Source organism: Marmota monax, unplaced genomic scaffold, assembly GCF_021218885.2.
Source record: "Marmota monax isolate L192 unplaced genomic scaffold, Marmota_monax_Labrador192_F-V1.1 WCK01_AAM20220418_F8-fsc01333, whole genome shotgun sequence".
Lineage (NCBI taxonomy): Eukaryota > Metazoa > Chordata > Mammalia > Rodentia > Sciuridae > Marmota > Marmota monax.
Genome location: NW_026694585.1, coordinates 22,756 through 37,618, shown reverse-complemented (window position 1 = coordinate 37,618; position 14,863 = coordinate 22,756). Strand labels below are relative to the sequence as shown.

At 35.8% G+C, this 14,863-nt stretch overlaps 1 protein-coding gene across 1 annotated transcript in view; it reads right to left on the bottom strand.

The window, feature by feature from the left end:
• LOC124077206 (contactin-associated protein-like 3) overlaps nucleotides 1-14,863 on the bottom strand; it is a 60,413-nt gene that overhangs the window by 28,882 nt on the left and 16,668 nt on the right. The window contains 2 exon segments of the mRNA XM_046421454.2: nucleotides 503-647; nucleotides 4,715-4,973. Coding sequence (XP_046277410.1) covers nucleotides 503-647; nucleotides 4,715-4,973 — 404 coding nt within the window.

The window sequence follows — 14,863 nt, the reverse complement described above, 5'->3', positions numbered from 1 at the left end:
CCACATTGTCTTCACATTAAAATCACCTGAAGGGCATTTAAAAAACTCAGGACACAAGATTAGTTAACTCAGCACCATCATGTTTTTTTTAGTTGTTGATGGACCTATTATTTTATTTATTTATATGTGGTGCTGAGAATGGAACCCAGTGTCTCACACATGCTAGGCAAGTGCTCTACCACTGTGGCATGACCCCAGCCCTGCACCAGCATTTTTGAAGCTTTCCAGTAGATTGCCACGTGCAGCTGTAGTTGAGAACAACTCCCAAGAGGAAGTCCTATTTAAAATCAATCACATTAGTGCACATTTAAATAAGATCAATGAGTAGACTTGCATTTTAGGCTACAATTTATTGTCTTTGTCCATCAAAATTCCCAGCTGACTATCACTGAAAGAGAAAAATCATTCTAAAATATCAGTTTTCATTTAGCAATACCAGTCACCTTGGAATGTGGAAGACACAAATAAGGTTTGATTAATATAGCCTGTGCCTTTTACTTACCCCCAATAATAGTTATTAGCAGAATGAATCTGCCCACGCAGGGAATGGGCAGCAGAGGATACATCATTGTCCACCTTCAGGCTCAAATGATTCCCATTAGCAGACAAGGACACAGAATGCCACTGACCATCATTTAATCCATCACCTGGAGGTAAACAAAGTGGGTTATAAGGGACCCCAGTACAGGACCAGTGCCTGAAAACAGTAGATGCAGACAATGGCAAGTCTGCTTGTCAAAGACCACCACATTCCACCTCAAGTGCCCCGGGTTGTTTTTCTGTGTGAGATCTCAAATGGAGACAGGGAAAGGCTGAGGAATGATTTGAGCTTTGGTAGGAGATCCTGAGAAGGTGATTAGGTAAGCCTGTAGCCTGCTCAAGAGGAAGGGATTGTCCATGTCAGCTTGGACAGTGGCTTGTTGAGTTGGGTTAGGGATTCGAGGGAGACTTTGTCTCTGGTTGGCCGGTTACGGACTGGTTTGTTTGGTTCTTATTATGTTCTAACAAAAATTATTCTGTTCATTTGGGAATATTATGGTTTATATACCCATTGCCAGCCCTGTTTTTCACTTTCTCATCACTCTTTAAGTCAGATAAGTATGGGGGAAGGGGAAGAAAAAGAAATCAGAATAAAAGGGATAAAGACACAGAGCAGGCAGTCCTGCATTCTACACCAGGAGACAGGAGTACTTTCTTCTATCTAGGGCTTTTGTGGAATACATTTTCCACAACTGACCTTGAACTATCCTGTGATGAGAAAACATTTCCAATGACAGAACACAGGGCATAGTTAAGTCTCATCTAGTTAAATAATATCTTTAGCTATTGAGAAGTACAGATATTATCCAAGATTTCAAATTAAAAATGTTTCTTACATGCATGTATTGTTAATTTTTATAATCTTAGTAGACAATTTAAACAAAATGATATGCTCAGGTATAATAAACAAATCAAACATTCACAAAAATACTAATTTAGGCACTAATTAGGCACAGATATTCATAAAAATAAAATGTAAAGCTAAAAAAGCATTACATTAAAATGTATGTGGTATATGTGGATGTGTTTAAGTTTTATATAAACATGCAAAAAAAGTTGGCAGATATATTCTTTTTTGTTGTTACCAGAGATTGAACCTGGGGGCACTGAACCACAGAGCAACATCCCCAGCCCTTTTTTAAAAATATTTTATTTTGAGACAGATTCTTGTTAAGGTGCTTACAGCCTTGATAAGTTACCGAGGATGGCTTTGAAATTGCAATCCTCCTTCCTCAGCCTCCCAAGCTTCTGGGATTACAGGCCTGGGCTACCACATCTGGCAGCTGGCAGAAGTATTCTTAAAAATTACATATTTGGGTGAGAAAACTATGTTTTCATTTTATGTCACTTTTACATTTTCTCTTTTCCAAATTTGCTACAGTATATTCACCTATAACTATAGTTTTATTTTTTAAATACAAATATTAGTTCTTGCTCAAGCAGTCAGTCTCTTGCATCCTAAAATGAACTATCTAATCTTCTTTAAGATGATGGAACAGAGGGTGGTGGAGTCATGGACTGGCAACCAACTGAGCATGATGGAATTATCTCCTGCTGGCTCCATTACAAGGCTTTATGATGAAAATTCATACTGGCATGCGGGAGATCAATCAGTGAACAGCAAGCATCCCAGGACATTGCCCAGTGCAATTTTTATTAGCTTCCACTAGAGTATTTTGTGGCAGCAAACAACCCATGTGTCAGTGACTAACAAACTAAGGTTCATCTGTCTGTGGTTCCAAGCAGCAGATCTGCATCCATTCTGTGGCACGTGATCTTTTCACCTAAGACCAAGTATGAATGCATGGCCTGCAGTTCTTCATGGCTTAGAGAAGAAAATACTTGGCAGAGTTTTGCTATGGCTCTTAAAGCTCCTACTGCAATGTGTCAATGTCACTTCCACTTAGAATCCATTTACCAAAATGTGTCACTTGACCAAGTCTGACATTAATGGACAAGAGGTTACTTCAGGGGGCAGATGCACATTTCCCTGAAGGGAAGAGTGATTAATTGAGATCTTTAGGAATTGTCTTGTAGAAATAAGAAGATCCCAGAGACAAAGTTTAATTCACTTAAAAACAACAAATTAGTGAATGCTTGATTTCTAGGATGCTATGAAACCTGCTTGAGTCTAATCTTATCACCTGAGGGAGGTCCCATAGTTAACTAATGTATCTAATAAATTATAAAGGTACAGACTAGTCACAGCTTTTTAAGGATAAAAATCAACCTGCAGGAATCAGAAGTCATTTTGTAGCCCAGTGGACATGTAATCTCCAAATAAAATGTGGTCTTTCTTCCTGCTGAAGTTCAGTCTTACATATAATTATTATATTTTAGTATTCCTTGCCCAAATGAGCACATAAATCCAACTCCTGAAAATGCTCTAGAAACCAGCTTTTTCCTTCTGCTTGATCTCCCACTAGTGACTTGGTTTTGGGGACTCATAATTCTCTTATGTAGGTCATGTTTCTAACATGACCCCAAAAGTCATAGATCCTGCTCTAGAAAGTGAGAACATCTGTAAACAAGAAGATAGAGGATTTTGCTAAGATGCTAAAACATATTTGATGAAATTAACTCTGAAACAGAATTCTGAAAGAAATTCCATAATCCTAGAACTAGGAGAACAAACCAAAATGGGGGGGGGGGACTCTTGTGGTCTTTCCATGTAACGATTCTAACTTAAAAATTGTGGTATGGCAATGTGCAAGGCCCTGGGTTCACAGTCTCTGACACCCCACCCACACACACACAAAAAAAAAAAAAAAAGAAAAGAAAAAGAAAAGAAAAGAAAAAGGGTTCTGGCTAACAAAAAAAGTTCAATTAATATGTGTGTGTGTGTGTGTGTGTGTGTGTGTGCATACATATATACATATGGGGGTAACCTATATCTCCATGTAAAAAATATAAACAGTTCCAGCTACTATTGCATACAGATTGTAATGTTAAACAAACCAGGATTCGGGTCACTAACTGAATTAATGCTCTCAGTTCAGCTCACAAGGAAATTCAGTATGCTGGTGGTCAATAATTTTTGGTTTATAAAAAGAAAGAAAAATTTTATTTTCACTCCCAGCTTTTCAGACCCTAAGCAAAATATCCCTTCCATATTCAACATTCATGGAGTGACATATTCTCAGCTCCAGCTGAGTTTAAACCATCATTAATTCTCATATGCAAAATGGTCCCTAATGTTCAAAGATGATATTCTCTACAAGTTATAGGAGGTTTACTCCACAACATGTAGCCTCTACCCAAGGTAGCTGCTCTGACAGAAGGGGAAAAAATATAACTTAAATTATAGACACTCCTCAAATTACTATGGAATTACCTCCCAATAAACCCATCTTAAGTTGAAAATATCACAGCCAAAAATTCTTTTAACAAACCTAATTAACCTACAAAACATCATAACTTACACTGGCCTATGTTAAGCATGCTAAGAACATACTTTAGCTTATACTTGAAAAAAATAAGATAAAACCCATTTTTATAATAAAGTGTTGAATATCTCATTTAATTTATCAAATGCCTGTATCCAAAAAACCCACTGGCCTCACAGAACACTGCACATTGTTGGTTGTTGGCCTCTGTGATAACAAGACTCCCTAGGTAACATGGCTGGCTGCTGCTGCCAGCACTGAGAGAGCATCTGCCATATACCTGACTGGCAAGGGAGGTCAAAATTATAAGTTCAAAGCATGATTTCTACGAAATGAATATGGGTTTTGCACCATTGTAAAGTTGAAAAATATTATGTCAAACTATTCTAAGTCCCAGACTGTCTGTATTTTGATGATCAGAGAGTGTGTGGGTGTGAAAGACAGTTAAAAGAGATCCAACCATTTTCTCAAGACTATCTAGGATCAGGCTAATGCTTTCTAGTGTTTCAAGTTTACCTCTGATTGCCAACCCTCAAATTAAGATAATAAAAGTCACATTTTAAACTCTGTAACAATTATACTTTCATGTAAACAGACTTATGTCACATTGACTCACCCATGAGCAACGTAGAGTTTCCCATTTAAAAAGGAAAATAGAATCTGTAGTTAGTTCTACTGAGATTATGAATATCTCATTGTTTCAATTTTTTTATTCATTCAAAAATGACTGCTCTCAGGCTTATGGGTAAGGATGTTGATGGCTATACAAAGGCACTGTGATGTCTCACCTGCTATGACGGCTCTCACTGGCTGGCCAGGTGGGCAGAGGCTCAGCTTGAGTTTTCCATCACTAAGAACAAGGACAAGAGCCCCTGACCAGTGTAGAATCTGACTTTTCAGCAATAGCCCTGCTCGGTTCCATGTTCGAAATTGGAAAGTGACAGCTATTGAGTTCCCTCCAGTGGGGTGTGGCAGAGCCAAATAACTCCTTGAGCTCAGAAAAGTCACAGGGACAGTTTGAGGATGTGAACAGAAGGACACATTTCCCTGTGAATACAGTAAAGGAGGATATTAGGAAGGTGTGGTGGTGGCACTTGCAATACATTAACAATTTACTTTCAAAGATTTAAAGCTTCTGATACATCTTCTAACACATTCAGACTTTAAAAATTAGGCTATCCCATCAAAAATCCATGATATTTCCGAGATAGGTCCTTCAAATCAAGGCACTGTTATAACTGAACCTATTTCTCAGTCTGAATCTTAGGAAAATTCCATCCTCCCTGTTTCTTCCGCATCTATAAGAGAGTCTCAAGCCACATTCACTCCATCCCTATGCTGAACTGGGATAATAGATGAGTCAACTTTCCTTCCCCGAGTTGTCCAGATAACCTTACCCAATGGGAAGATGGCATTGAGGATCACCTACTCCAAGAACTGTTCCTTTCTTGTACTGATTCTATAAATATGCTAATAATGGGGTCGCTCCGACCACAGGTTCTACATCTCACGTAGGACATGTGCTTCTATTTATCTTGAGAAAAAGTTGATAGGTCAGATGTCCCAAGAGGCATGTTGGCCTCCTCTCAGAAGCATTCACAGACCCTTAGGCCACATTGCCACTTAGTTGCTCCAGCTGAGGTATGATCTGTCTTATAAGATGCTTTTGTTTCATGTATTTATGTTTTAGAGGGGGTTTTTAATCTCTGGATTATCTCTCTTGTTCTAAGGACCAAATTTATTTTTATTCAGAGTGTTTCAGAATAAAAAATTTAATTCAAATAAAATAAAAACAAGAAGAGTTTTTCCCCGGAATTACATATATTTTCACAAATTTCACATGGAAGAATACATGTCTCAAAATTGCCCTTCCTATCCAAAATGTATCATTCAAAGAAAAACAGTTAGATAAAACTTACCAGATACCAAAACATACTACCAAATCACCAAATTTAGTCAATGTGGCACTGGTATAGACAATTAGACAAACTAATGTACAGAATAATTAAGCCACAAAAAGAGAACATATGCACAGTTAGTATGTTCTGAAGATTAGGATTCAACTCATTGTGGAGAAAGTTGTATTAGCAAGCAGCACAGGAACAAATGGGTATCCAGAGGTATAATATAAAAATGTGTCTATATCTTATATCACATAAAGAATACATTTCAGTTAACCAAAGACTTTAAATAAAGATATCTAATTTAAAATTTTGCAATAAAATCCATGAGACTATATAGATTCTGTCATTTTAGAAGCATACCAAAGACAGAACACTCCAATGCTATGAAGAAATACACAGGTATATTGACCATAAATAAATAAATACACACACACATACTATATATATATATATATATATATATATATATATATATATATATATATATACTCAGTGTATCCTAAAATATTAAATGGAAAATTGATAAATCTGAAAAGTAAGGTTATCTATCAAATATAATCCTCTGAGAAGAAAATGTAAAAAAACTTAAAAAATAAAAATGAACAATGATCAGAAAAGCTAATCCAAATGGACAATAAATATGCCCAAAGATTAATTTGCCAATAGTCAGATAAGCATGAACTAGGAAAGAGACATTCCTTCACTCCACTGAGCTGGCAAAGTCTAAATGGTGCTTAACACACATGGCTGGCTGGGACATGATTGGTAAGCATTGTCACATTCTGTGGGTAAATTATATTCTTACAATATGAGGAAAGCAATGTGACATTTATTCAAACTTAAAACTATGAGAAATCTTTTGGCTATGAAATTCTACTCTAGAAACTTTATCCCATCAAAATAAAAGCCTCAATATCTGAAAACATGTGCAAATATCTGTAGTGGGAAAAAGTAGAAATAAGATAACTTACCCTCAATAGGAAAAAGAAGAAAATAATGAAACAGTTTCATAATGGAATATTACATAACCATTATAAAATGGAACTATATATTGTAACTCAAGAAAATTTCCCAAAATGTGTTACTGAGTCAAAAGATGCAGAGAAACATATTTGTAAATACTGCCAAATTCAGATTGGTAAGTATTAATAAACATGTGTGTAAATATGAGCCTGTGACATATCTACCTGGGATTTGATCGTGCTGGATGCAATAAGGCAGGTAAACTAGCCCAGTAACATGACAGTGTTGGGAGGAAATGCAGCTCTTCAGGGAGAAGGCAGAAGGAAAGCAAAAAAAGCTAAGCAGAAAGAAAAACTGGGAGGTGACCTCAGAGAAATGGTATGGGAAGTTCTGGCCTTTCCTTCTCGCCTCCCCAAGACACAAAGATGCAAAGACACAGAGATAGACTCCCTTTGTGAAAAATCAAAAACCAGATTTCTCATGAGAGAAGCATGAAACTAACTACATTGAAGCTGGTAGCAAAATCCATAAAACCCTCACAACATAATCCCTTTCCCAACACAGTGCCAAAAGAGCGCTAGGAACCTGCAGCACTTAGCTTCTTCCCAGGGAGGAAGGAAGGGTCTGATCTGTACATCCAAGTCCAATTTTCTGACTTTCTTGAGGGTTTCCCAAGGGACTGGTTTACTTCTTACCTGAATCTGAACCCTGAAAAGAAGGGACCCTGGATGAGAACAAAAAGAGCAGTACGGAAGATATCTATCAAGCAGGTACTCCTTATGGTACCTCCCCAGGGCTCAGCACAGAGTGCACTGCTGAAACCCCCAAATCCCAGGTTCTTCATGGGGAGGGAAAGAGATGGATTTTGTGTACAACACTCCAAATTTTCCAGGGATAGGCTTCTGCCCAACAGACTGGTTCCTTCTCACCTATCTTGAAGCAAGTTAGAAGCTGGCATGCTGTGGAAATCTAGGAGACATTGAGAACAAAGGTGGCAGCTTGGACGAGCAAGCAAGCACCTGCTATAGACTCTCAACTTCAGTAGAGCAGAAAAAGAAGAAGGTTAAAAACTACCAAATTCCAGTTCCTGAAGAGAAAAAGGATTGGACTGTATGTGTAAGTTTCCAACTTTTTCAGGGGCTGCCAGAGAGACTGGCTTATATCTTGTTTTTCCTGGAGCACTGATTGGACCTGGCACATTTTTTAGATACCTGTTAGCCATTGGGGGAAAAGGTGGCAGATTAGACTATCATGTAAGTAATTATCACAACCTGTCTTCATTGTATGATAAAGTGGGTAAAGAAATCACAAAATCTCAGCTTCTCTTTGGAAGGAAAGAGCTGGATCAAGTATGCAATGTTCCAAAATTTTCAGAGGCTGTATAAGGGACTGACTTTATCTCACCTGTCTAAGAGCACTGATGGGACCCAGCATATTCTAGATGCATGCGGGCCACTGAGAATAAAGGCAAAGGTTGGACTACTATGCAGTCATCTGCCAGAGCCCTTCTCCTGGTCAGCACAAAATAATCATTGAGAATCCCAGAGTCTGGCTTATCTCTGGGAAGAAGAGAGGAGAAAGAAACATATGCCAAATATCAGAACTGGCTTCAGTCTTACCATTTTCAGAGCATTCATGAGACCTGGTATAATCTAGATGTCTGTGTGCCTCTGAGAACTCAAAGGAGTCCTGGTGTGCTGCTGCATCAGAAAACTAGTGATACCACAGACAGAAAATAGAAGCATCAAAAGATTGTGAATTAAAGAAAGAAAGATAAAAAGAAAAGATAAAAGAAACAGGCAAATCTCCTAACTGGCAGTTTACGCAAATAAATCCAGCAAAGACACATATACAGAGAGTTTGAAAGGTCCCTGGCAGGGCTTCCTACTGAGGGTCTTGTTGTATACAAATCTTGTTCATGAAGACTGGAAAAGATGGTTGTTTGTTCTAATGTGCAGGTACTGACACTAAGAGACAAGGAAAATGAACAATTAGGAAAACATGCCTGTCCAAAAGGAACAAGATAAAACTCCAAGACCCCAGTTTTACTGACACGTAACATATGAATTTCCTGGCAGTGTTCAAAATGAACTTGGGAGACAAATGCATGAACAAAATGAAATTTTAGCAAAGATTCATATGAGCCAAACGAACTCTTGACCTGAAAGAAAACAGTAACTGAAATGAAAAAATTCAATAGAAAAATTCAATCTACATCAAAACATCATACTAGATCAAGCAGAAGAATCACTGGATTTGAAAACAGGTCATTTGATATAAGCCAGTCAATGGCATAATAGGAAAAAAAAAGTGAAAAAGAATAAAGAAAAATCTTAGTGGCTTATAGGACACCATTGAATAAACCAATATATACAATTATGAATGTCCAAGAAAGAAAAGACAAAGACAAAAACTTACTCAAAAAAATAATGGAAAAAAAAACTTCTGAAATTTGGAAAAAAAAAGGAATATCTACATTTAGGAAATCCAAATAAGAGGAACAAAACAATTCCACAGTGAGAGACATTACAATCAAATTGTGAAAATTCAGACACAAAGAGAATTGTGAGAACAGCCAATGAAAAGGGACATGTCACATAGAAGAGAACTTCCCCAAGACAGTCACTGGGTTTTTCAGCAGAAACTTTGAAAGGCAGTGGAATATTTCAAAATGCAGAAAGGTAAAAACTGCCAACCAAGAATACAATACTTGGTAAAACTGTCCTTTAAAATTGAAGAGACATAACGATATACCCAAACAAACCTGAAAAAGTCTATTATTACAAGATCAGTCTTACAAGAAATGTTAAAAAAGAGAATTCTTCAAGTTGGAAAAAAAAACAAAGCTAAGAAGCACCATCAATGCATATGGAAGTATAAAACTTGCTGCTAAAGGTAAATACATAAATAAGTACAGAATAATGTAACATTGTAACAGTACTGTGGAAATTGCTTTTTCAATTCTAGTATAAAAGTTAAAGACAAAAATTTTTAAAACAATTATATAAAATATCTTCATGATTACACAATGCAAAATGATGTAAATTTTGATATTAATAATATAAAGTCTATGGAGAAAATTAATAATGTAGTTTTTATATGCAATTGAGGTTGATTAGCTGAAGTAGACTGTTATAACTATACAATATTTTAGTTAATTCTAATTGTAATCACAATGAAGGTATGGAAAATAAAGAAAGAAATCAAAGCATCTCACCATAAAAAAATTTAAAAAAAGGAAGACAGTATAAAAGGAAAACAAGGACAAAAGACATATAAGATAGGTAGCAAACCTTTAACAAAATGCTAGTAACCTCTTTCTGTGATACAATAAAAATTAAACATTTGGTATGGTTCCTGATACATAGCTCCTATAATCCTTGAGCTCTAAGTGCCTTCTGTACACTCAAGAGAAGTCTGGTAACTGAGTGAGTGCTACTCCTATGTACCTGCAAGATCGGAGCTAGTTGCCAGGAAGACCAAGGAATCATTAGAGGCATGGAAATTTCCACTGCATAACTTGAGGTCCAGGAAGGCAAGAAAAGATGAAGGTTGAAATTAATCCAAGAGCTATTGGCTTACTCTATCTATCAATGTCAAAAAACATCCAAAAAGGAGCTGGGGTTGTGGCTCAGCGGTAGAGTGCTCGCCTAGCATATGTGAGGCCCTGGGTTCGATCCTCAGCACCACATAAAAATAAATAAATTAAATAAAGGTATTGTGTCTAACTTCAATTAAAAAATAAATATTTTTTTAAAAATCCATAAAAATCACTAAACAAAGGGTTTGGAGAGCATGCAAGTATCCATGTGTCAGGAATGTCAGGAATGTAGTGTGTCCTAAACCATGATGTCAAAAGCTCTTATGTTTAGAACTCTTCCATAATTTATCCTAAGTACCTCATCTGGCTGCTTATTAGTGAGTAACTTTTAAAATAAAGTAGTGATAGCAAGTAAAGTGTTTTCCAGAGTTTTGTGAGCTATTCTTGCAGATTAGTGAACCTGAACTGGGGGAACTGTGATGACTTTGTAGGCAACTTTGACAAAAGTATGGGTAACCCAGAGACAGGGTACTTGCAAATGTCATTTTAAGAAAGGACAGTCTTGTAAGACTGATTCCTTAAGAGTATGGAGTATGACACTAATTTGGAGTACCAAGTACCAGAATTGCTCTGAATTGTAGGACACACAGCTGGTGTCCAAGAATTGGAGAACTGGTGTTAGAAAAGGTAACATAAATTTGGCATCAGAAGGAAAGATACCACACACATTTAGTGTTAGAAATGCTATAAGCAAAAATATTCACCTTCCTCATTAATGATTGCTTTACTATGAATAAATTAAATTCCTCAACCAAAAGACACAAGAGTGATTGAACAGATGAAAAATCAAGATCCAAATATGTGTTTCTACAAGAGACTCAGGTTTACATATAAGAACAGATACAGTCTGAGTTAAGTAATGCAACAAAATATTCCATGCAAGTTATAACCAAAATACAGCATGGGTGGCTAAATATATATCAACCAAAATAAATTTTGAGTCAAAAAGTATTACCAGAGACAAAACTTTAATAACATCAAAGAATAATAAAAGTGTCAATTCACCAGTAAGATACGATAATTATAAAAATAAATGTACTAACATCAGAGAACCTAAATATATAAAGCAAACATTGACACAACTGAAGCAATTCAATATAGTAGGATACTTCAATGTCCAACTTCCAAAACTGGATAGAACCATCACCACAGAAAATAAAAAAAGAAACAGTATATTTGAACAACAATGTACACCAAATTGTATACACAGTGAATTCTACTCAATAGCAGAATACACATTCTTCTCAAACACATATGAAACTTTCTCTAGGATAGATCACATACTAGGTCACAAAACAAGTCATAACAAATTTAAGACTAAACTCATTAAAAAGTTATTTTCTGATCACTATGGAATAAACTGGAATTCAACAGGTGAAGGAAAACTGGAAAATTCACAAATGTGTAAAAATTAAACACTATGCCTTTTTCTATTTGTTTGTTTGTTTTTGGTACTGGGGTCTGAAACCAGGGCACCATATATGTAAGGCATGCAGGCATGCACTTTACCACTAAGCTACGTGCCCACTGTTTCTTTTTTTTTCCCCCAATTTTATTTTTATTTTGGGAAATTTTGCTAAATTTCCCAAGCAGACCTTGATCTTCTGATCCTCCTGCCTCAGTCTCCTCAGGAATTAGAATTAAAAACATGTGCTGCCACTCCTGGTAATAAAAGGTCTCTGGAATAATCCAGTGCATCAAAGCATACATTGAAAAAGGAATTAGGGCTGGGGCTGTAGCTCAGTGACAGAGCACTTGCCTGGCATGTGTGAGGCACTGGGTTCAATCCTCAGCACCACATAAAGACAAACAAATAATTTTTTTAAAAAAAAGAAAGAAAGAAAAAGGAATTAGAAAATACCACGAGACAAATGAACATGAGAACACTCCATGTCACAATTTATGGAATAGAACATGATAATTCATGCCCACTCTGAAAATGAAGGAAGATATAAAACAAAAACCAAACTTTATAACTCAAAGAACTAGGCAAAGAAACAAAGCCCACCCACCTCATCAAAGAAACGAAATTATAAAGGTTAGAAGATAAACCAATGAAGGAAAGAATAGAAAAATTAATAAAATTGAGTTGGTTTTTTGAAAAAAAAATTGAGAAAATTCACACAGTTTTAGTTACACAAGATAAAAGGGAAAACTGAAATAAATAAGACCAGATATGAAAGAAAAGGCATTATAACTGATAACACACAAATTAAAAGGATACTAAGAGACTGTAAGATCAATTAAATGCCAACAAATTTGATGACATAGAAGAAATGCATAAATTTCCACAAAGGTATAACCTATTAATAACAAGTGATGAGGGTGTGGGGTTGTGGCTCAGCGGTAGAGCACTCGCCTAGCACACGTGAGGCCCTGGGTTCGATCCTCAGCACTACATAAAAACAAATAAAAATAAAGGCATTGTGTACAACTAAAAAATTAAATATTTTTTAAAAAATAACAAGTGATGAAGAAAGAGGCAATCTCAATAGATCTGGAACTAGAATAGTAAGAATCCCGAAATGATGATTAAAATATCCCACCAAAGAAATATTTAAAGAATTGAAGCCAATTCTTCTCAAACTCTTTTAAAAACATAGAAGAGAACATTTCCAAACTCATGCAGAGACCAGCAATGCCCCTACAACTAAAATTATAGATGATTTACAAAGCAAAACCAGAAAATAATACTTCTGATGAACACAGAAAAAATATACAACAAAATATAAGAGGACTGAATTCAACAACATGATTAAAGGAATAACACATTATGACTAAGTGGGATTTACTCTTGGGATGTAAGGGTGGGTCAATATATGAAAATCAATTAATGTAATAGACTAAATAAATAGAACAAAGGATTTAAAGAATCACTTGATTATTTCAATTGATGCACAGAAGTCATTTGAGAAAATTCAACACCATTTCATGCTAAAAACTCCAACAATTAAGAATAGAAGGATATAACCTCAACATAATAAAAGTCATATGTAGAAAACCTACAGCTAATATGCTCAATGGTGAAAAAAAATAAAAGTTTTTCCTTGAAGAATAAAGTAAGAATGCCCTACCATTTATAGTCAACATCTTAATAAAAACCAGAGTCAGCAATTAGGCAAGATAAAGAAACAAAAAGCACCTGAATTGGAAAGGAAGAGGTAAAGTTATCACTTTTTGCAGGTGACACCTTAGAAAAGATACTAAATATTTAAAAAATTGTAATTAGGGCTGAGGTTGTGGCTCAGTGGTAGAGCACTTGCCTAGCATGTGTGAGGCATTGGATTCTCAGCACAAAAGGAAGAAAGGAAGAAAGGAAGGAAGGAAGGAAGGAAGGAAGAAAGGCTCATCAATAATAAAAATATTTTTAAAAACTATAATTAATGAGAAAAAGTAATGAAGTTGTAGGATAAAAAATATCAACACAAAAATAATCTGTTGTGTTTCTGTGTTAGCTTTCTGACTAAGTGTGAGAGAATACCAATCAACTCATAAGAAGGGAAGATTTATTTTGGCTCACAGTTTCAGAGATTTCAGTCTATGGGTTGCTTGACTCTGCTGCTTTGGGCCTATTGTGAGAAAGTATATCATGGTGAAAGCATATGACCAAGGAGGCCTATTCACCTCATGGCAGCTAGGAAGCAAAGAGAGCAAAAAGAAGAAGCTGGAGTCCTAATGCTCCCTCAAGGCTCATGTGTTACAAGCCTGGTTCTCTCTATGGTCCAGTGACCATAGAATGAAACCTATGAAACTCTGAGCCAAAATAAACCTTTCTTCCTTATAAATTGATAATCACAAGTATATTGTCACAGTGACAGAAAGCTGACAAACAGAGAAATTAAGAAAGCACTCTCATTTACAGTACCATCAAGAAGAATAAAACACTGAGGATAAACTTAACTAAGAAGGTAAGAAAACATGAAAACTTGGAGTATATAGAAAACTCCAAAACAAAGATAAAATAAATAAGACAGAGAAACATGTCATGTTCATGAATGGTACAATAGTACTGTTAAAATGGCAATACTATACAAAGTAATATACAGAGTCAATCCATTCATTACCAAAATCCCTATGGCATTTTTTATTGAAATAGAAAATAGCCCTAAATTTCATATAGAACCATAGAAGATCCTATATAGCCAAAGCAATCTTGAGAAAAAAAAAGAAGAGAGCTGGAGACATCATATATTTTGTTTTCAATATATATTTTAAAGTTACAGTAATTGAAAGATAATGGTATGAGCATGAAGATAAACATATCAACAAAAGAAACAGAATAAAAACCAAAAATAAATCCACACATATACAAGGCACCCGATGTTCCACAAGAGTGCCCAGAATATATCACAGGGAAAGGATGGTCTCTGCAATAATTGGTGTGGGGAAAACTGTATATTGGACTCTGTTGGGCACCATAAGCAAAACTCTACTCAAAATAGATTAAAGGCACAGTAAATGTAAGACCA